Genomic DNA, 18,164 nt, shown 5'->3' on the forward strand with positions numbered 1-18,164 from the left:
AATGTATTATTTGTATTATATGTTAATATAGCTATAAAATCAGTTTTGTTATAAAGTTAAAGAGCATAAAATCTCAGTGTTCATTTTTCCACTCAGGTAAAGACAGTATGGATGATTGCCAGCCTTGTCCGAAGACATTTTATTGCTACACAGATGGAGCTTGGACTACTGATTATCTTACATACAATGAAACTGGAACTGGTCCATGTGCAGCTGGCTACTACTGCGCATCAGGTAAGAAAGAAGATGGGTCTGAGGGAGTGAAGATGGAACTGGTCCATGTACAGCTGATACACCTTGCATGTCAGGTTAAAAAAAAAGATGGCTGTGAGCGAGTGATAATGGAACTTTTCCATGTGTGGCTGATTACTACAGCATGTCAGGTAAGAAAGAAGATGGGAGTGAGCTGGTGACACTAGAGCTGGTCCATATGCGGTTGTCTACTGCTGTAAATCAGGTAAGGAAGGAGATAAGTGTGAGAGTGACACTAGAACTGGTCCATATGCAGTTGGCTACAGCTGTAAATCAGGTAAGAAAGGAGATGAGTGTGAGAGTGACACTAGAACTGGTCCAAATGCAGTTGTCTACTGCTGTGAGTTGGGTAAGAAATATTACTGCTATATAAATGGATTTTGGACTATTGATTATCTTGCATACAATGACACTGGAACTGGAGAGTGTGGACGAGGCTTCTGTTGCATGTCAGGTAAGAAAGAGAGACTGAAAGTAGTGCAATGTCAAGGGAGTTTTAACATTTCATATTCAGCTAACTAACAATGGCAGTGGACAATCTGCAACTGTATAACTGTGTGTAATGTGAGACAGGATTGAGACAGTGGAAATGGATAGACTTTTCTCTAACCTCAAGCAAATCTAATGTTTGATCTCTCAGCATGAATCTTGAAATTTAAAAGGGTATTGCATTTTATTCCCAGCATATAAAAATATAGTTCTGTTCTAATTATACAGTGAATTACTTTAAAGATTGAAGATGTTCCAATGACATGAAAATATACAGTATTGTATATAAATATGCAGTATTGTTTATAAATATGCTGTATTGTATATGTTTTTAATGTGTTCTTTTTTTAGCATGTCACTCATCAAAGTCAGTGGAACTAAAAAAATATAAAATGCTTCTGTCTGCCTGCATGAATAGTTTGGTTTCCTTGGTTATACGTAGGAGGAAGGAAAAATTTAGTTCCAGTCAAATTTAGAATACATCTCTCTATAAAGAAGTACCTCCAATGAGTTTGAATTTTGGCATTGTGGGCCCTTATTTAGTGGAGTTATGGCCCTTGAATATATAGGCGTGAGTAGTCATATATATAGAGTAAGTAGTGTAGTACATGAGGGTGCTGGTTTACTTAACTAAATGCCAGTAGGGTTTCATACAATGGCTAAATTGCATTAGGACCCTTGAATAATAATAATAATAATAATAAAAATAATAATAATAATAATAATAATAATAATAATAATAATAATAATTTACTGCTAATATATTTGGCTTATTTCAGATGTTTTCTTAGCCGAATTATCACAGTCTAATTGTTTCTGACAATGAATATGCTATCCTGGCACATTTGATATATATTGATATAAACTTTGATAACAACAGGCCTTGGCTCACCCACTTAAGCCATCAGCAATAAATATTGCACTAAACTGCAGTATAATATGACAACATTGGATTACAGGAAGGTAATTCCCCATTAACTTGTGTTGTATTAAAAGTAATAAAAGTAACCTAATTGAATAAATAACTTCATACTTTTGATTTAGACTCCTTCTAATATCATCAAGAAATTTTGACTTAATCTGCCTTGCATCTCAGAATTCACCAATGATATCCATCCCGATTTTCAGTACACCACCACATCTAGATTTTTTTTTTTAATGATGCTGAAATAGTTCATGTAGGAATCAAACAAGGTACTTTTAGCTGCATTTAAAAAACACTAACCTGAAATTTAACTGAGTTATAGATGTGGATATCATTCATGAATGAATTTTATATTGCATATTTTGCATTTGAATTTCAGCCTGATGTAAACCAGTTGAGTGATGTAAACCAGTTGAGTGATCTCAGGTCCACTTTTGCCTCTTGTTTGATGTCAGCCAAGTTTTTTTCCTAATTTTTATCTGCATTTGAAAATTAGTCTATGGATTTTGTGTACAGTCATCACTGAGTATTTAAGGAAGAATAATTAATATGCAATTTTTCTTGAAAACAAATTATGAACTTTCAGTATCTTGTTATTAGTTGCTGTAAACTGTTTGGTACCTGTCTTTGATTTTCACTGAATTTTCTAAATTGTTTTCTATTTTCTTTATAATTCACTTTGTACAGGAGTTAACACCAGCACACCTGCTGTTGGGACCATTAATGGAGGACCCTGTCCAGTCGGTCATTATTGTCCAGAACGTACAGGTGATCCAATTCCATGTCCAAATGCAACATATAGGGACACAACAATGGGAAAGGATATAAAAGACTGTATCCCATGCAAACGTGGCTATTACTGTGGGTCAGAAGGTCTGACAAATGCCACAGGACCATGTTCAGCTAGATTCTATTGTCTTGAAGGGAACAATGTACCCTCTCCATCAGGTTAGATATTGCTATTATCAGGTTTTCTTTATATCATTTATATTCAAACATTGGATTTGTTTTAATCAAGGTATAAAGATCTGTAAGTAGACTTACCTATTTAAATCAGTTAAATACTGATTTTTATCAGTGCAATTAACCATCAGTGCAATAACCACTGTTTTGCTGATTAAGTTATTTATTAATATCAAAAAGGCATTAAATGTATTTACAGTTTTGTTAAAAATAGTCAGTATGGATTTTATAGTTATACATTTTATTTGCTAATTTGTTTTAGTTGTCATTGAAGGAATAATGTTAATGTTTGCAAATTTTATTTTTACCAGGATCTGAACCAGACATTGGTGGGCCATGCCCAATCAGTCACTATTGCCCTGAAGGCACTTCAACTCCAAAGGCCTGTGAGGCAGGCACATACAACAACTTGACTGGGCAGAGTGAATGTGCCCAGTGCCCAGCAGGATATTATTGCCCTGAAAATACTACAACCTATGAAATCTTCCCTTGCCCAGTGGGATACTACTGTCCCAATGGAACTAGGTCCAGTACACAGTACCCTTGTCCCAGAGGGACTTACAGGAACAGTAGTCGTGGGCAAAGTGTGAAGGACTGCCAGCCCTGCCCAGGAGGGAAGTATTGTGCCACTGAAGGACTCAGTGCTTCAACAGGAGACTGTGCAGCAGGTAATTTATTAGGTCTCTGTCCAGCTGTCTGTCTGTCTGGCATAAAATCAGATTAGTGTAGTTCTGGATTGATTGCAATAAAACTTTGTAAATATTGTTATCATCACAAGAAAAGTCATCTTGAAATTTTTTTATCACTACTCCTCTTGAACAGAAAAACAAATTCACATGGCATTTTTACCAGAATACTTTTTGTGATGTCTAATTGATTGTAAATGAAAATAGTGCCATTCTGAGATTTCATATGGCTGCCACAGTGTCCATTTTGAAAATCTTGAAAACAGAACATATTTGGATAAATCAAGTAGTATTAAAATGGGTTTTTCACCAGAAGACAATACTCTAATTGGTTCTGAATTGGTCCTTAATGAGAATGGTGTTGCATGCACATTGAATATGGCTGCCAGTGTTGCATCTTGAGTATCTTTTTGTCATTACTCTTCTGGAATGGATGGACATATCAACATGGGGGTTTTTACTACGAGACTTTGTTTGGTTTCTAGTTTGTGTTAAATTAAATTGGTCCTGCTGAGACGGCCATGACAGTGACCATCATGTAGATTTTGTCACTAATTCTCCAGAATGAATTATTGTATCAGCATGGGATTTTCACATAAAGACTTCTTATGATACATAGTTGGTCATAAAGGGTGCCAATCTGATATCCTGTATGCCTACCATGGCAGCCATATTGAAAGTATTGTTATTACCACTCTTCCTGAATGGATGGTCATGTCAACATTGGGGTTTTGGGAAAAGACTTGTGTTTAGTCAGTGCTAAGTAAAAATGCTTGATCTGATGTCCCAGTAACCATAGCAACCATCTTAAAAATTTTGTTATTGCTACTCCTTCTAATGTAAAGTCATATTGACATTGTTTTCGCCTGAAGGTTTCTTACGATATTTACTTGATTGTAAACTAAAATTGTGCTGATCTTATGTTTAATATGGTTGCCACAGCAGAGATCTCAAAATGTCATTAATGATGCTCCTGAATGGACCATTATGTCAAAATCAGGTGGTAACTGGTGGACTTCTCATGATGTTTTGTTGGTCAAATGGTAGGGATCTGATGTCCATTATGGCCACCACGGCAGACGTCTTGAAAATTTTGTTCTTGTTACTCCTCGGAAATGAAAAGTCATATATACATGGGATTTTACTGGAAGACATTTTATGGAGTCTAATTGATGTTAAGTCAGAATGGTGCCATTTTGATGTCTAATATGGATGCCACAACAGCTGTCTTGAAAATCTTGTTCTTCTCAATGAATGATCATATGAACATGAAGTTTTACGAATAGATTTCTTGCAATGTCTAGTTAGTTCTAAGTGAAAATGGTGCCAATCTCAGGTCCAATATGGCTGTTATAACAGCCATCATGAAATAAAAATGGCACTCATCTTTAAAATCTTGTTGTCACTCCTTAAAAATGGAAGGTTATATCATGGGATTTTTACTAAACTACTTCCTTTAATGTCTTGTTGGTCCTAAGTTAAAATGGTCCTCATCTGATGCCCAGATTCTGGTGGTGAATTTTGCAAGTAAGAATTAATTAGTTAGGGTATTGTCATTTATTTAGTACAGGAAGCAGTTGTATATCTTTTGATTCACTGCAAAGATGTTTTAAAAATAGAATCCATTAGCATTTTTAGTTTCTTTCACAAGTTCACTGTCTGGTAACCATTGATGACATTTGTTGTGATATTTAGGTTTCACACTCAGCAGGCTCTCCATAATATTTGTATCCATATTTCCCCTTGAATCACACAGTATTTTTTGGTCCATATTTCCCCTTGAATCGCACAGTATTTTTTAGTCCATATTTTCCCTTGAATCACACAGTATTTTTTGGTCCATATTTCCCCCAGAATCACACTATTTTTTGGTCCACATTTCCCCTTGAGTTGCACAGTATTTTTTGGTCCATATTTCCTCTTGAATCACACAGTATTTTTTGGTCCTTATTTCCCCTTGAATCACACAGTATTTTTTGGCCCATATTTCCCCTTGAATCACACAGTATGTTTTGGTCCATATTTCCCCTTTAATCACACAGTAATTTTTGGTCCATATTTTCCCTTGAATCACACAGTATTTTTTGGTCTATATTTTCTCCTGAATCACTCTTTTTTTTTTAAGAACAGAGAATACCCTCTTTCTATCAGTGCAGGAATTTGGAAATGAGAGAACATTGGTCCAGTTTCAAATAAGGTCTTCAGAATATGTGTTTGTTAAATAAGTATTGGTGCTGCTTTATGATGGGGTGATACCATTTCTTCCCCTTCATATCATATCTTAAAATCTACTTTGCATGAAACAGATGACGCAAACTCAGAACCTTTGCTACTTGCCTGCACCCACCTAAAGTCCTATTTCCAAGCATTATTGAACTTTTTTTCTTAGGCATTTTTGTTGTGTTTTTTTGCATTTGAGAGAAAGTGTACATTTTGACATTAATTGACCACAAGAACTTCCAATAAATATTCCTCTTAAATCATTTTGAGAAACACAATAGCAATTAAACAAGACCAAAAAAAAATAATATATTTTTTGCATGTGTTCCTGCCAAAATCATTATTTGGGTCAGTTTCTCCTTTTTGTCTCACTTTTGCTAAAGGTGAGCTGATTTTAATTAAAAACTAACAAACTATCATGGACATGTTTTATCCCATTATTATTATAACACCTCAGTATAGATCCTGCCTTTGGTATTAAACTCTCTAAATTACAACAATATGGTAATCAATTTTATAGCTTTTTGGTTCTGTGTGTCTTAATTTGATTACTCAGTAGACTGGATCTGACTGGTTTCTGTAATGTGTGGATACAATAATAATATTATGGGGGGAAGGTTTCAAATTAATTTTCAATCTTTTAGATGGCCTTTAAAATAATATTTTTTGCCAGGAGGTGTCATGTTAAGATCTTTATTAAACGATGCCCCTGTTGACAAATTAGAGTTCTCCCAGATATTTGTAAGAGTTATTGTCCAGTTTGACTTACATCTCTTTGTAATATATTTATTTTTACTACAATTGCTTGAACAGTTTTTAGTGGATTGCTATGAAAATAAATACAGAAAATGTGCATGTTGACCAGCCATTATACTTGCACATTTGTTAGAAGAATTATGCCCTTGTTTTGACTTCAGACTCACCTCTAGTTTCATGGAGTAGGGGTGAGATATGGGAGAGGCAAGGGTATATTTACTTGCCTACCATTGCTCTTGTTCCATTTGCCCCATTTATCATATTAAGTATGCACTAATCAATTATACATGTATAATGTATTGGATTTATAGGGAAAATGCCAGAAATTAATATGCAGTGTACAGACATGACATATAAAGATGTTTCTAGTACAGGATCAAGATAGGTTCAATAATTATTATATCCCATAAAGGATGTCTCATTACTTTATTCATCATAAATGAGAAAATAATTCTTCTTTAAACATAAGCATCATAGAGTTTCAGCTGGTACATTTCCTGATCAAAGCCAAGAAAGTGAGACAAAAAGAGGATGTTGTAGAGAGAGAAATAATAAGAGAGCTAGCATTTCATAATTTGTGATAAATTTTTGCATGTAACAGCTACCATTTATAACTTTTACTTCATGTGATCAAATAATTTCAGGCTATTTCTGTATACTGGGAGCATGGTCAGCTCAACCAACAGAATATGATAACTACACATCAGGAAACTGTCTGTGTCCAAGCAACATGACAGGTGGTCAGTGTCAGCCTGGTTATTATTGTCCTGCAAAGTCCTCTGCTCCAACCATTTGTACTGAGGGCCACTACTGTGATATAGCAGGTGAGTTTTGAGGCTTTCCTTTTCCTTTTCTAAGTGAATGTGAGGTCATTACAGCCCTGGGTGACTACTATGTAAAGTTGTCCATTTCAGCCATTGGTACTGAGGCTGTTAGCAAATGCTATGATGTTTAAGTCATTGGTACTGAGGCTATTAGCAAATGCTGTCATTTTTGAGTCATTTGTACTGAGGCTAATGCTATGATGTTTGAGTCATTTGTACTGAGGCTATTAGTTAATATCATGTTTGAGTCATTGGTACTGAGACCATTAGCTAATGCTATGATGTTTGAGTCAATTGTACTGAGGCTGTTGGCTAATGCTATGATGTTCAAGTCATTTGTACTGAGGTTGTTAACTAATGATATGATGTTTGAGTCTATAGTACTGAGGCTGTTAGCTAATACTATGATGTAAATGAAAGCTCTGAGGTATTTATCTCATCCCACGTAACATAATATCATTTTAAGTTTTTATATATACATTTTACAGCTTATGCGATTTTTAATTACTACACCAATTTTGGTGGGGCAGTTAGTAGTCACCCTACTTGCTGCATGCAGAAGCATTGCAGTGGTGGCGTAAATACTTGGTGATTCTCCACTGTGACTCTGCAGGTGCCTGTTGTACACTAATTGTAATACATCCACTGCTGAGGGGGATTGGAGATGTACAGGTGACTGACATTTGAACAGGCAGTATATTAAAACCAACCATGGAAATGCAGATGATGTACTTTGTTCATGTTGATGATGTTGAACATAAATATAGTAAACACTTAATGCCTCGGACCTCATATGTAATGGTAATAAAACTTTCAAAAACAGCCTGCATTTGTATAAATACATGTCATCATGAAGAAATAGATGATAAACCGGTTTTACTATCTGATGAAAATGTCAACATGTACATGTATCTGCCACTGAATCATAAAAATCACTTTTATGTTAAAAGATCTTTGGTTGATAACTTAATGACTTGTAAATTAGTCCTGTATTTAATTGGATGGAAACAAATTGTCTGTATTCATCTGTTTACAGTTATTGTGAAAATACTCAGGTGATCCTGTTGAAATCATTGTTTTTATCTGTCTTTCCTTTTTGTCTTTCCTGTGCCAAAGGACAGACAGTTTTTAATCAAAGACTTGAGAGCCATTGTGGACCACATTTGATTCTGTTGTTACTTTTAACACTTATAAAAGCATTCACAGTTGACCTGAACTATCCAGATTACAGCAATAGGGTAATCAATAATAACTTGTTGTGTATACATATTAGCCTTTATTCAATCATGCATCATTGCACTGGTTGCAATGACTGCTGGAAATGCAGGATGGTTTCTGTAATGCATGGATAGAATAACGTGAAAATACTGTGGATTTTATTCTACGATTTAAATAAAAGATCTTTTAATATTCAAAGATGGTAGATTTCAACTATAAAACAATGTTTGCAGTAGTCAGCAAAAAAATTATATTTTTGTCCTACCACAGGTAGAATCACATGAATGTTAAACCCAATTATAGAGAACACAGACAATCTGTTCCCCGTTCGTAGGTTAGGAGCATACTTGTGGATACATGTTAATAATTTACTTGTTTTTCAAAAACTTGAAAATAATATGATGCATTTTAACAGTTTTGTTATGTAAATTAGATTTATCTTTTTAACTATCGCAATAAGCACATTACTTAGAATGCAGTTTATATGGCTTTTTTGTGTGAGATAATTTTCTCATGTGGACAAGACAAATCAAATCCCATAACCAATTAAATATATAACAAAGGAATGTTATAACAGAATCTTTGGAATACATATTAGTTAGGAATATGGCTGGGAATTTTAAATTTCAGATGTTATAATAGAGAAAATGATTTATCCAAGAATATAATAAACAAATAATGTCATTACTGTGTATGTATGTATGTATGTATGTATGCATATATATATATATATATATATATATATATATATATATATATATATATATATATATATATATATATATATATATATCCTCATTAGTAAGGAAAGGTAGTCTGATAAGATGTGGTTAATAAAATTCCAGATAACAACTGCTATTTAAAATAAAGAACAGTAAATATAGAGAATTTTATCATGTTTTACACTAAGATGCAAACTTTTAGTTATTGAGTATTATTGGTGGTACATGCTGTCTGTAATAGTTATAATATAATAATTATAATTATAATAATAATGTGATTGTGTAATACACAACATGGAACATTCATTGATTGTAATGCAGTAGGACCTAGTGTTTACAATGCCATATACTGGTATTTGTGTAATACACAACTTCAGCCTTCATTGATTCTAATGCAGTAGAACCTAGTATAATGCATATTCTGGTATTCACAATACTTTGCTTGCTTTGGTTCTAATACAACAGGGCAGAGTCTGTACTGTTTCCTGGCCAATAAATCTTCAAACTTTTGAGGTTGAGTTTGAGTAGAGAGTTTTTTTGTCAGTCACAAATATTGTATTTTTATACATTATGTTGGACTGGCTATTTTTGGAGACTCAATCTTTAACTGAAGTTTTATAATCTCCTGGCCTGGTTTCAGTAAAGAAGTCAAGAATTTGATTGTCAAAAATGTCAAAGTAACATACAAAATTCAGATATATTTCCTAAATGGGTAAAGAAAGTAGTTCCAACAGTGATATTGCAATGGTGGTGATAAAAATGATATCACATTTGTGTCAATATCAGTTTTCTTTCAGTGATATATTTTAGAGTCTTATTATGAAATATAAAATCAGCTATGATGTAAGCAACAAAAATTTGACAATGTTAGATGCATAATTAGGAATCAAAACCTGTAAAGCTCTTTTATAGAATTTTTATCACGGTCCTTAAAGATTTAATTATAACCAGAATTTTGTCCTCTTTAATGCATCTATGATTCTTTTTCGTTTTCCATGATCTCGGTGTCTTAATTGTCATAATTTATTGTCATTTGATACAATGTCTTGATTGTCATAATTTATTGTCATTTGATACAATGTCATAATTGTCATAATTTATTGTCATTTGATTCAATGTCATAATTGTCATAATTTATTGTCATTTGATACAGTGTCTTGATTGTCATAATTTATTGTCATTTGACAGAATGTCTTGATTGTCATAATTTATTGTCATTTGATACAGTGTCTTAATTGTCAATAATTTATTGTCATTTGACAGAATGTCTTGATTGCCATAATTTTTTTGTCATTTGATACAAGAACAGATCATAGACAAAATTATTTGTGTCTATCCTGCAAATAAAATTCCCACTGCCCTGACATGAAACACCTGAATTTCTGTTTATTGAACAATGCTATATTTTATAGTACCCTTTTATGTTAATAAATCAGATATCACAGCTTTTTTAGTTAGTCTGAATTTACCATGTATAATCACTTAAAAGTCGAGTCAAACTTCATACAATAAAGATTCTGATCTGCTGTAGCATAATGCTCATGCAGATCAGGGTCTATATTATTTGTTCTACTGATTACTCCTAACAACCTGCACAGACCCAGATCTGCCAGTGCATTATGTGCTGGCAGATCTGCATCTATGCAGGTTGCAGTTGGACTCATAAGTGAGTATATCTAGTACTTTGGAATTTTTTGACTGGTTCTTAGTTTCAGAGGGCTTCGCTGATGAGGTAAATTACAGAAGTAAAGATTTACAGGGGTAATATTTGGTGACATGTACAGTGGTAATATTTGGTGACATTTACAGGGGTAATATTTGGTGACATCTACAGGGGTAATATTTGGTGACATTTACAGGGGTAATATTAGTTGACAATTACAGGGGTAATATTTGGTGACATTTACAGGGATAATATTTGGTGACATTTACAGGGGTAATATTTGGTGACATTTACAGGGATAATATTTGGTGACAATTACTGGGATAATATTTAGTGACATCTATAGGGGTAATATTTGGTGACATCTACAGGGGTAATATTTGGTGACAATTACAGGGATATTAGTTGGTGACAATTACAGGGATAATATTTGGTGACATTTACAGGGGTAATATTTGGTGACATCTACAGGGGTAATATTTGGTGACAATTACAGGGATAATAATTGATGAAAATTACAGGGATAATATTTGGTGACTTCTACAGGGTCCTATTGTTCCCATTGTTCCATACATGACATCTGTTACTTCCATTCTGTTTGCAGGTCTGTCTGCTGTAAAAGGGCAGTGTAACCCCTCCTACTACTGTAATGTGGGTTCCACAAGGGCAGACCCCATAGATGGTGTTATGGGCAACATTTGTCCTCGTGGCAGATACTGCGGTAAGTGCACCTGTTTGTTCACATACATATCTGTCTGTAAACATCTTCAGCTGGTGGTTTTCTCTTCTTGATACTGTTGGGATGAAGGTTCAGCCACATCTGCCCTCACTGATGATATCATTTTGCCTTACTGGCAGATACTTTGAAAAGTTACCTGCCCATCCTCATGTCATAGTCTAACTCTAGGATACACAGTACTAATGATATGGAAAAATGGAAACCAGCCTGGAAATGGGTGAACAATTAATAGAGTATATATGGGTTTGGCTGACCAGGATGAGTTAATAATGTAAGTTATGTTTTAGGATAAAGAATCCTTTGAGAGCTTATCCTGGATGTAAGTGAAGAAAATAGAGACATTGTTTTGTTGATGGAATTTCAGTCCTTTAACAGTCTTGAGTTTGGAACACTCATTACTAAAATTAGCACCTGACTCTTTTGTGCGGAATTGAAAGCAGATGTTTCAAACACATGCAGGTCCAGAAAATGCTGTGGCTCATATCCTTTCCTCTGCACAGAAGCTGACATCCAGGTTTCATCTGTACTGATGAATATAGGTTTGATCATGAACTAAGAAATTTAAAGTTATTGAACTTTTAATATCATGGTGTTTGCATAGGTTTACTATGTTAACTAAATTAGTACTGTGGGTCCTCTAGATCTATTCAATCTGGTTGGCCTATGTTTAGCCTTCTGTTAAAGTAATGAGGGCTAAAAAAAGGACTGACTCCCATAGGGTTGGTTGTGATTTTGTGGGTTTAATGCCATTTTTCAGCACGAAAGGTTGAAGTATGACAGTAACATAGTCAATCACTGTCTTTTGTTTATGTTAGTTGTTTTTTTAAAATGTCAGCTTTTAATAATACTTATAAGTATTATTATAATTTAGTTTGAATTTTCATCACCATTATTACCAAAACTCACAAAAGGAACACAAGAACACTGTCATCATGCATATATGGCTTGGCTGTGTTGTCAAGGAACACTGCTTTCATGCATATGTGACTTGGCTATGCTGTCAAGGAACACTGCCATCATGCATATATGGCTTGGCTATGTTGTCAAAGAACACTGCCTTTATACAAATGTGTCTTGGCTATGCTGTCAATGAACACTGCATTTGTACTTATGTGATTTGACTATCCTGTCAAGGAACACTGCCTTCATACATATGTGGCTTGGCTTTGTTGTCAAGAAATATTGCCATCATGCACATGTGGCTTGGCTGTGTAATCAGTCAACTTTCAGGTGGTCAATACACCCACAGTTTAAAATTAAATAATACTTTGGAAAACATTAAACTCTCTCCCAGATGTGTTTCCCCAAGGTAGTGGTACAATATATTTTGTGTATGTTTACAGGTTTTTTGTCTGTGAGTTTTTTAAAACAAGGAATCGATAAGATTAGAATTGAATAAAATGCTGACAATTCTATGTTACCATCATTACTGGCTTATAAGTTGAGTTCAGCTGTAAACTACACAGAAATTAGTTTTTAGGCAAACAACATAGACCCTGATCTGCTGGCATGTTATGTGATGGCAGATCATGGACTATATTGTTTGCAGTTGGACTCTGCAGTAACCAGTTACTTGTGCATAAGTACTAGTTTCACCAAAGGTTTTGTTAAATTAATAACAGAAGTTGATTCTTATATCTTGTTTCTTTTCAATCTGTTGTGCTTATATAATCCATATACATTGTTGTAGGTTCTGGTACAAGAAGCAATCAGCCCAAATGTCCCACTGGAACCTTTTCCAATAGAACAGGCAATGATGATGTTAGTGATTGCACACCCTGCACACAGGGTTACTATTGTGAAGAATCAGGGTTAACAGAACCCACTGGCAAGTGCGCATCAGGTATGTTTAGGACAGGAGTTTAGTCATGAGATTTTTTTCAAATATTGTTTACTCATCTGACTGTAATGTTGAGTGTACTTATGATATGGTCTATAGTACACCATCCAGTGTCTGTCATTCATTGTCCAGTCAGAATTGCTGTTTACAGTTTCTTCTCCGAACCTGCTCAGTTGAATTTGACCAGATATGACCAGAAGCATTTTTGCATGAAGCTTCTTCTAATTTGTTCAAATATGGCCACCAGTACTAAAAGTATAAGAACCTTTAAACAACAGAATTTGACCAAATTCAACAGAAAACATCCTGGCACATGGCTGTCAGTTTATACAAATTATGCTAATTCATCTTCCAGTGTAAACACCATTACTAAATACAGAAAACGTTTCAAGGAATTATCCAGATAAGCTTAACAGAATTTGATCAAATTTGACAGAATGCACACTGCGTAAAGATCTTTCAGTTTTGTTCAGATTATGCCAGTCTGCAAGTAATGCCAGTCTGTGATAAATTCTGGCCACTGTTACGAAAATAAAGAAACACTGAAAAGACTTCTGCTCAAACACTATTCAGAATGATGCCAATCCATCTTCCAATATAAGCACCATTACTAAATAAAGAAAACCTTTAAAACAAATTGTCAAGAAATGCTCAACAGTATCTGATCATATTTGATAGAAGGCATTCTGGCCTAAATTTGATAGAAAGCATCCTGGCCTAAGTTTGATAGAAAGCATCCTGGCCTAAATTTGATAGAAAGCATCTTGGCCTAAATTTGATAGGAAGCATCCTGGCCTAAATTTGATAGAAAGCATCTTGGCCTAAGTTTGATAGAAAGCATCTTGGCCAAAGTTTGATAGAAAGCTTCCTGGCCTAAATTTGATAGAAAGCATTCTGGCCTATATTTGATAGAAAGCATCCTGGCCTAAATTTGACTGAAAGCTTTCTATCCTGAAGAATTCTCAACCATTAGATTTGCTAGCTGTAACTAAGAACAGAAAAACATTCACATAACTTTATCTACAAAAAAGTCACTTAACATATTTGACAAACTGAGAGAGAAAGAGCCCTATCATTATATTACAAATAAAGTTGATGTACCATCAAATATGAATGAAGGTATGCAATCCAGAGAAACTTTGAAACAATTGTTTTCATTGCACATACAATATACAGTATTAGAATGAATCTCTACAGAAAGCACCCTGATGACAATTATCTTTTGGACAATTGCTCTCACATTTTGGCAGATGTCAGCCAAGTGTGTTGCATCAGGTTCACTTGACCTCTTGTTCCCAAAAAAGAGGATGACCCAGGTCCAGAGCAGCACCACCAACAGGATAATTTAGACAAGTTGTGAAGAAAGATTACCTGTTAAAAATCAGATATTGCTTGGATGATTTCAGATATGACTAGGCCTATCATGTTGAGAAAAATTCTTTCCATTAGGGTAGAAACTTTCTGTATTCCTAAATTTTGAATTCTGCAAGATGTTGAAATGTTATATATTGAGATTTAGACTTTAATTTGACTCTAGGGGTCCATAAGAAATTGTACATTTTAATACCACAAACATTTTAAATATTACACTAATTGTACATTTTAATACCACAAACACTTTAAATATTACTATAATTGTACATTTTAATACCACAAACATTTTAAATATTACTATAATTGTACATTTTAATACCACAAACATTTTAAATATTACTATAATTATACATTTTAATACCACCAACATTTTTAAATATTACTATAATTGTACATTTTAATACCACAAACATTTTAAATATTACTATAATTGTACATTTTAATACCACCAGCATTTTAAATATTTCTATAATTGTACATTTTAATACCACAAACATTTTAAATATTACTATAATTGTACATTTTAATACCACAAACATTTTAAATATTACTATAATTGTACATTTTAATACCACCAGCATTTTAAATATTTCTATAATTGTACATTTTAATACCACAAACATTTTAAATATTACTATAACTGTACATTTTAATACCACAAACATTTTAAATATTACTATAATTGTACATTTTAATACCACAAACATTTTAAATATTTCTATAATTGTACATTTTAATACCACAAACATTTTAAATATTACTATAATTGTACATTTTAATACCACAAACATTTTAAATATTACTATAATTGTACATTTTAATACCACAAACATTTTAAATATTACTATAATTGTACATTTTAATACCACCAACATTTTAAATATTACTATAATTATACATTTTAATACCACCAACATTTTTAAATATTACTATAATTGTACATTTTAATACCACAAACATTTTAAATATTACTATAATTGTACATTTTAATACCACCAGCATTTTAAATATTTCTATAATTGTACATTTTAATACCACAAACATTTTAAATATTACTATAATTGTACATTTTAATACCACCAACATTTTAAATATTTCTATAATTGTACATTTTAATACCACAAACATTTTAAATATTACTATAATTGTACATTTTAATACCACCAGCATTTTAAATATTACTATAATTGTACATTTTAATACCACAAACATTTTAAATATTACTATAATTGTACATTTTAATACCACAAACATTTTAAATATTACTATAATTGTACATTTTAATACCACCAGCATTTTAAATATTTCTATAATTGTACATTTTAATACCACAAACATTTTAAATATTACTATAATTGTACATTTTAATACCACAAACATTTTAAATATTTCTATAATTGTACATTTTAATACTACAAACATTTTACATATTTCTATAATTGTACATTTTAATACCACAAACATTTTAAATATTACTATAATTGTACATTTTAATACCACCAGCATTTTAAATATTTCTATAATTGTACATTTTAATACCACAAACATTTTAAATATTACTATAATTGTACATTTTAATACCACCAACATTTTAAATATTTCTATAATTGTACATTTTAATACCACAAACATTTTAAATATTTCTATAATTGTACATTTTAATACCACAAACATTTTAAATATTACTATAATTGTACATTTTAATACCACAAACATTTTAAATATTTCTATAATTGTACATTTTAATACCACAAACATTTTAAATATTACTATAATTATACATTTTAATACCACCAACATTTTAAATATTACTATAATTGTACATTTTAATACCACAAACATTTTAAATATTACTATAATTGTACATTTTAATACCACCAGCATTTTAAATATTTCTATAATTGTACATTTTAATACCACCAGCATTTTAAATATTACTATAATTGTACATTTTAATACCACCAGCATTTTAAATATTACTATAATTGTACATTTTAATACCACCAGCATTTTAAATTATACTATAATTGTACATTTTAATACCACCAGCATTTTAAATATTACTATAATTGTACATTTTAATACCACAAACATTTTAAATATTACTATAATTGTACATTTTAATACCACAAAATTTTAAATATTACTATAATTGTACATTTTAATACCACCAGCATTTTAAATATTACTATAATTGTACATTTAAATACCACAAACATTTTAAATATTACTATAATTGTACATTTTAATACCACCAGCATTTTAAATATTACTATAATTGTACATTTTAATACCACAAACATTTTAAATATTACTATAATTGTACATTTTAATACCACCAACATTTTAAATATTACTATAATTATACATTTTAATACCACAAACATTTTAAATATTACTATAATTGTACATTTTAATACCACAAACATTTTAAATATTACTATAATTGTACATTTTAATACCACAAACATTTTAAATATTACTATAATTGTACATTTTAATACCACCAACATTTTAAATATTACTATAATTGTACATTTTAATACCACAAACATTTTAAATATTACTATAATTGTACATTTTAATACCACCAACATTTTAAATATTACTATAATTATACATTTTAATACCACAAACATTTTAAATATTACTATAATTGTACATTTTAATACCACAAACATTTTAAATATTGCTATAATTGTGCATTTTAATACCACAAACATTTTAAATATTACTATAATTGTACATTTTAATACCACAAACATTTTAAATATTTCTATAATTGTACATTTTAATACCACAAACATTTTAAATATTACTATAATTATACATTTTAATACCACAAACATTTTAAATATTACTATAATTGTACATTTTAATACCACAAACATTTTAAATATTTCTATAATTGTACATTTTAATACCACAAACATTTTAAATATTACTATAATTGTACATTTTAATACCACAAACATTTTAAATATTACTATAATTGTACATTTTAATACCACAAACATTTTAAATATTACTATAACTGTACATTTTAATACCACAAACATTTTAAATATTACTATAACTGTACATTTTAATACCACAAACATTTTAAATATTTCTATAATTGTACATTTTAATACCACAAACATTTTAAATATTACTATAATTGTACATTTTAATACCACAAACATTTTAAATATTTCTATAATTGTACATTTTAATACCACAAACATTTTAAATATTACTATAACTGTACATTTTAATACCACAAACATTTTAAATATTTCTATAATTGTACATTTTAATACCACAAACATTTTAAATATTACTATAATTGTACATTTTAATACCACAAACATTTTAAATATTTCTATAACTGTACATTTTAATACCACCAGCATTTTAAATATTACTATAATTATACATTTTAGTACCACCAACGTTTTAAATATTACTATAATTGTACATTTTAGTTTGAAAAACTATTGATTATCAAATA

General features: G+C 31.4%; 1 protein-coding gene across 1 annotated transcript in view; it reads left to right on the plus strand.

Moving 5' to 3' along the window:
- Positions 1–18,164, plus strand: part of LOC149802037 (uncharacterized) — a 316,208-nt gene that overhangs the window by 131,036 nt on the left and 167,008 nt on the right. The window contains exons 26-31 of the mRNA XM_089956881.1: positions 97–234; positions 2,354–2,614; positions 2,941–3,297; positions 6,936–7,115; positions 11,323–11,439; positions 13,148–13,300. Of these exons, the coding sequence (XP_089813007.1) occupies positions 97–234; positions 2,354–2,614; positions 2,941–3,297; positions 6,936–7,115; positions 11,323–11,439; positions 13,148–13,300 (1,206 nt within the window). The remainder of the gene's footprint in view (positions 1–96; positions 235–2,353; positions 2,615–2,940; positions 3,298–6,935; positions 7,116–11,322; positions 11,440–13,147; positions 13,301–18,164) is intronic.

Source organism: Sinohyriopsis cumingii, chromosome 4, assembly GCF_028554795.1.
Source record: "Sinohyriopsis cumingii isolate HCF-2022 chromosome 4, ASM2855479v2, whole genome shotgun sequence".
NCBI classification, from domain to species: domain Eukaryota; kingdom Metazoa; phylum Mollusca; class Bivalvia; order Unionida; family Unionidae; genus Sinohyriopsis; species Sinohyriopsis cumingii.